A 5182-nucleotide genomic window follows, 5' to 3' on the forward strand; every position below is an offset into this window, starting at 1 on the left:
TATTTGTGCCTCTTTCTCCGAGTTGGTCTTTGAACTTTAGACGTTGTGGACTTGAGTAGTGGTCAGCACTGGCATGCGTTTTGATGCAGTTTGCAACGACTATTTCTTGCCAAAAAGACAACTTGGTTCATGAGAGAATGCTGCAGAAATCACATGAAAAACATGTGGTTTTGCTGAAGCCTGCTCCCTCACTGAAACACAGGTTTCAGTGTATTCTGTCTCATTATTCTACAGACTGAAAGATTTTACAATAATCGAGTTTATTCCATCAGTGATCCATGTTTTTAAAAGTTGTCGTATTTCAAGCAATCCAGTTTGTCATAATTAATGTCTTTCTGATTTCTTAGAAAATACTCTGCTGAAGTTATTCGAAATGTCCCAGTATACATCATTATGGTGTGACTGGCATGGCTATAATAGTGTGAGTTGTGACTTTCTTTGATATGCCAAACCAAAGATCTTTCATTGTATTGCAGTCCCTCAACAGATTGAGCAAAGTTTCTTCAGCATCAACACATTTCATACATTTACCAGCGTCCCTTTTGCCAGTTTTATGTAGACGTGACAGTGTGTAATATAATCTGTTTTATTTTAGTCGTAATTAACTTTGCAAGCTTGTTTTTTGTACAAGGAAGAGTTGCCTTGCGTTTTTCCATTCATCATTCCAGGAAATATCTTCCTCAGACCTCTTTTTGTGGAGGTCTGTCGTGCTGTCACCCCATCTATCTTTGAAATGGCACTGAGAAGCATTTAATAGTGTCTGATTAAAAAAAAGGGCCACAGAGAAGAACAGGATGACACATTGCAGAAGTCTTCTCGTGCTGCTTTGCAGTAGAACGGTTGAACCTCGAGTGTGCAGGATCTCAGCCCATGCTCATGTAAAACATCTAGCAGCTGCACAAGTCTGTTTCTGTATTAAAGGTGACACCCTGTGGTGGAGTCCGCACATTGGGCTGTGCAGAAGGACTGGTCTTGAGGTAGCAATAGAAATGCCTGCAGAGAAAGGCAGGTGTGTGTTTGTGTGTCTTTGACTTCACCAGTGTGAAGGATTTAGTGACATCTAGTGGTGAGGTTGCATATTTCAACCAACTGTATAGCCCTTAGCTCATCACTTCAAATAACGTAAAAACGAGAAAGGCCCTTTGTAGAGCCAGTGTTTGGATTGTTCTTCTGGGCTGCTGTAGAAAGATGGCGGTGCACTATGGTATGGTCCTTGAAGAGGTATAGCTCTCTATGTCGATATAAACGGCTCATTCTAAAGGTAACGAAAACAGAATTCTGAGTTCCAGCCAGGTGATAATTAAAAAGAGTTGTGAACATTATATTTAATTCCTGCCGATTATCTTGCACACTGGCCCTTTAAAACTGAAACTAAAGAGGAAAGTGCATGGTCACAGTTGCATCGAAACAAGACATTGAAACAGTGCGACAGCTATTTACTTTTGCTGACCTACTCAAAATTTGATTTTGTTGTTTTTCTGGCACGCTGAATCCTGCCACTACTTTCTATTTTCACTTTTAGAACACAATTTTTGATTGAGCAGCTTTAATAGAAAAGTATACGTTTAAGCATTGGGTTGTATTGAGTGAAGCTGAAACATTGCTTTGAGGTCTGACCTGTCCCCTAGAATGACGATGGTTTCATGTGCTTCGTTCCCATGGTGAGGGACTAAACAGGTCAGTTAGGCTCTGATGACAAAAGTCAGGGATCTTAACCCACACTCTGATTGGAGAAATGTTTTTGTGGTCTTGGTATGAAAACACTGAAAGGTTCATGTTCTGTTCGTGCAGTGTGTTGCCATCTTTTGGACATAAAAGGAACAACAGGAATGTTGCTAGTTCAAGGAACCGAACAGCATCAAACCAAAAAGGACAGTGAAAGCGGCGGAGGTCGGAGGTTAATTTGAGTTGAGCGGCTTCTGTTGTCAGAACTTCCTGTGAGAGACACGTTTTGAAGACTATGATCAAATATGTAGGGGTAGAAACCTGCAATTATATTCCAACACCATTGCCCCTCGTTACGCAGACCTACACTGACATGAAGTTAAATAAAAAAGCATGCAAAGCTGAAAGCCAATGTTTATTGTTTTTGTTTACAGCACAAACAGAATCTGCAGTTTAAGCCACACATTAGAGTAGTGCAATGCAAGGAGTGGTTCCATATTACACAACAGGGACAGTTCCAGCGTGTCAGCTGATGAGTGTTGGAATCTCAGACGTCTTTGAGCGTGTCTTGTCCCGGGCTCTCCAGCCAGGTAGGAGGCCAGGAGGCTTTGATGCTGGGTCTGTTCTTCAGAGTGTTATAGTACGCTGCCAGTTTAGGGTAACGCTTTTCACATAACCTAAAGAAAGGAGAAAAGTTGATGTGAACTTCCAAATGCAAATGTATTGCTGCTTTGTAATCACTGCATTTATTTTGTCAATCTTAAGCCATTTTTAGTGATTTAATCAACATACTGAAAACGGTAGAGATAAGCGACGCTTGGATAAACAACCACATCAGCCAGTGAAAAGGTCTTTCCAGCCAGGAAAGAGCCGGATCCCTAGAAGACAGATAAAAAGAGTTAGGCCACATCCATGTGCTGGTGGGCAGATTTGACACCCAAGACAGCTTTTTATACTTTCACTTTATTTTAAGGATTTATAATGAAATAAATTGCTGCCACTCCTGTGACAGGATACTAAATATGAATTGGAGCCAGCAGCATGGGGAAACAGCTCGTCTGGCTCTGTAAAAGCACAACAGGTTGAAGAAGTGGGACTTCGAGCATTAGGTGGCAGTAGGTGAACTTTCTTACCTGGAAAGAGTCGCGGTAGCAGTTTACCCATGTTTGTCTGAAGCTAAGCTAACCATCTTCTGGTGGTAACTTTATATTTACTATACAGACGTGAACTGGTGTCAGTCTTCTAATCAAACTATCAGAAAAAAAAGTGAATGAGGGCATCTCCAAAAATGCTGCTGCTTTTACAGAACAGCATTCTGTACAACAAACATGTAATTGCTGTTTTAGTTCAACACTAACTGTGTGTCGCGTTCGTTAAAATCCCTCCTCCGTACGTTTATATTTGAGGGTAAGCTTTAGTATTTACAGCCTTCTTGTGGTGCAGTTATACGAAAGCAAAAATGAAAAAGATTCAGGTGGCTTTTAATGATGCGTTTAGAATCTTGCTCAAGCTCTCAAGATAGATGAGTGTAAATCATATGTTTATGACTCGTAATGTTCCCACCTTTCATGCGGTGTTGAGGAATTTTATGGACAAATGTCATGAAGGCCTTAAGTGAGCCTACACAAAGTGATTCAAGGTATTCCTCTCATTTTTGGAAACATTGGAACAAATGTTTGAAAGACTTTTGAACTGCAATGATTATATCTGTGTCTTGGTGTCCTCATTGTATTTATTTGTTGCTGTATTTATTTACTATATGGGCTCGTGTGTGAAAATAAAGTTGAATATTTTATCATCTTCAGGTATATGCAGGATAACCACCACGTCACCCACTTTTATCTGAAATAAGGTTCAGGAAGTATCAAAAAAGCTAAAACCTTTAGAAGATATCCGCACAATTAAATCTATGCAGAGAACACTATTTTTAGCTTTCAGTCGAAAGGACCTTCATTGGAGGAGACATGGTTCAGGTGTACCTTCTGCAGGTATCCCTCCCACAGCTTGATCTCAGCAGTCAGAGCCTCTTTATTTCTCTTCACAGCACAGTCATGTCTCTCTCCCTCAGGGACCCGATGGGTGTAGTAGATCACATCCCCTGAAAATTTAAAAAAAACAGGCAGTCAGTCGTGAGGGCTGCTGTCAATGAAATCTATCCCACAAGGCCTCTAAATGACAACATCAGCTTAATCATTAAGTTCAATAGGATCAACTGCAAAAACAATTGGTATTGATATGCAGGATTTACAGCATCAACAGCTACATCTTGGTTTGCAAAAACAGTCAAATACTTTGCATGTCAGAATTAACCTACCCATCTTCTGGCTGAAAGTAAGACTCTCAAAAATGCGCTGATACATCATTGCTTGTTCAGCTGGGCAGTCAGGGATCAGCTTGGTTCCCTGGGACTTGAACTGGTTCTGTTGTTGGGAGACATGAAGAGGAACCATGGTGAATAGCTGCATGCTGCTCCGGTTTCATTTCCCCTGGAGGTGCAGGGTGTCTGATGTCAGGCATTGTTGAACAAACAATGCAAATTGAGCCGTCCTACTTATTACCCTTTGGTGGTATATGGCTGCATACAATTTTAATAAGAGGCAAAGTTCTTACCGCCAGGTACATGCAGGCAGCTAAGGACTCATTCAGGACCAAGTCTTTATGTTTGAAGGCAGGAAGCTTTAAGAAAGAGAGTGGAATGCATGTAAGAAAAAAGCAGATTGACACTATTAGAAGATTTGCATTATATCTGGGTAATGTTTAAAGTGAACTTACCTGTCCCCTGGGATTCATAGCCATGACCTCCTTTGACATGTGCTCCCCCTTGGACAAGTCGAACAGTTTCTGGTTGTAGCCCTGCAGGTTCTTCTCCTCCAGCGCGATCATGAGCCTCCAGCAGGGAGGCGAGCCGGAGCCCCACAGCAGAGTCATGTCCTTGGCCATGGTTGTAGAGTGAACTGGTACACCTGAGAGTAAAAGCCCGAAGTGGAAGACGTCAGAAGAGGTGTGAAGCTAGACTGTGAGAAATGGCTGCTTATATAACAAGCTCCAGCCCCTTCGCATCAGGATTGGTGGACTTAATTAAGTCCCATCCCATTTTGTTCGACAACCTATACGCTGGAATGTTTTAAAAAGTGCACTGAAGGAGACTTGTAATAACTACACCTGTAACCTGTAATTGTAGTTCACAATCAGCTTATTCACTTACATTAGAACTTCACATTGAAACGTGTTCTCACTATAACATTCCAACTGACATTACTGAGATAACATATCTGTGGAAAACTATGTGAATAGTATCTTGGTTTATTGCTTTTAGATTTAACTATTATTGTGGGGATTTACTATTTACTATTTATAATATTTCTTTTGCATGTTTGCAGCATCTTGAAATTTGACCGTTGAAAACTCACTGTGACTCAGCACTTTTCACTCACCGCTGGGCACCGAGAAAAAACAGCTCTGGCTGTTAAAGTGAGCAATCACTTTGCTAAGTAACAGACACCACCCATCTAATTTA

The 5182-nt window shown here is 41.0% G+C and overlaps 1 protein-coding gene across 1 annotated transcript; it reads right to left on the minus strand.

Moving 5' to 3' along the window:
• Positions 1–2074: 2074 nt before the first annotated feature.
• Positions 2075–4652, minus strand: LOC306791436 (glutathione S-transferase A-like). The gene is made up of 6 exons (XM_079288155.1): positions 4438–4652; positions 4276–4341; positions 3980–4085; positions 3645–3763; positions 2458–2543; positions 2075–2342 (listed from the first exon to the last, which is right to left on the minus strand). The coding sequence occupies exons 1-6, from the start codon at positions 4603–4605 to the stop codon at positions 2213–2215; spliced, it is 675 nt and encodes a 224-aa protein (XP_079144281.1). The 5' UTR covers positions 4606–4652; the 3' UTR covers positions 2075–2212.
• Positions 4653–5182: the final 530 nt, after the last annotated feature.

The sequence above is a fragment of the Melanostigma gelatinosum genome (assembly GCF_949748355.1).
Source record: "Melanostigma gelatinosum genome assembly, chromosome: 17".
Taxonomy (NCBI): Eukaryota; Metazoa; Chordata; class Actinopteri; order Perciformes; family Zoarcidae; genus Melanostigma; species Melanostigma gelatinosum.

Bases quoted from the DNA above. Each gene is read 5' to 3' on its own strand.
- LOC306791436 (XM_079288155.1), bottom strand. From the start codon at position 4,605: ATGGCCAAGGACATGACTCTGCTGTGGGGCTCCGGCTCGCCTCCCTGC. The intron at 4,342-4,437 runs GTAAGTTCACTT...TCTTTCTTAAAG, and splicing joins CTATGAATCCCAGGGGACAG to CTTCCTGCCTTCAAACATAA. The intron at 4,086-4,275 runs GTAAGAACTTTG...TCCCAACAACAG, and splicing joins CTGCCTGCATGTACCTGGCG to AACCAGTTCAAGTCCCAGGG.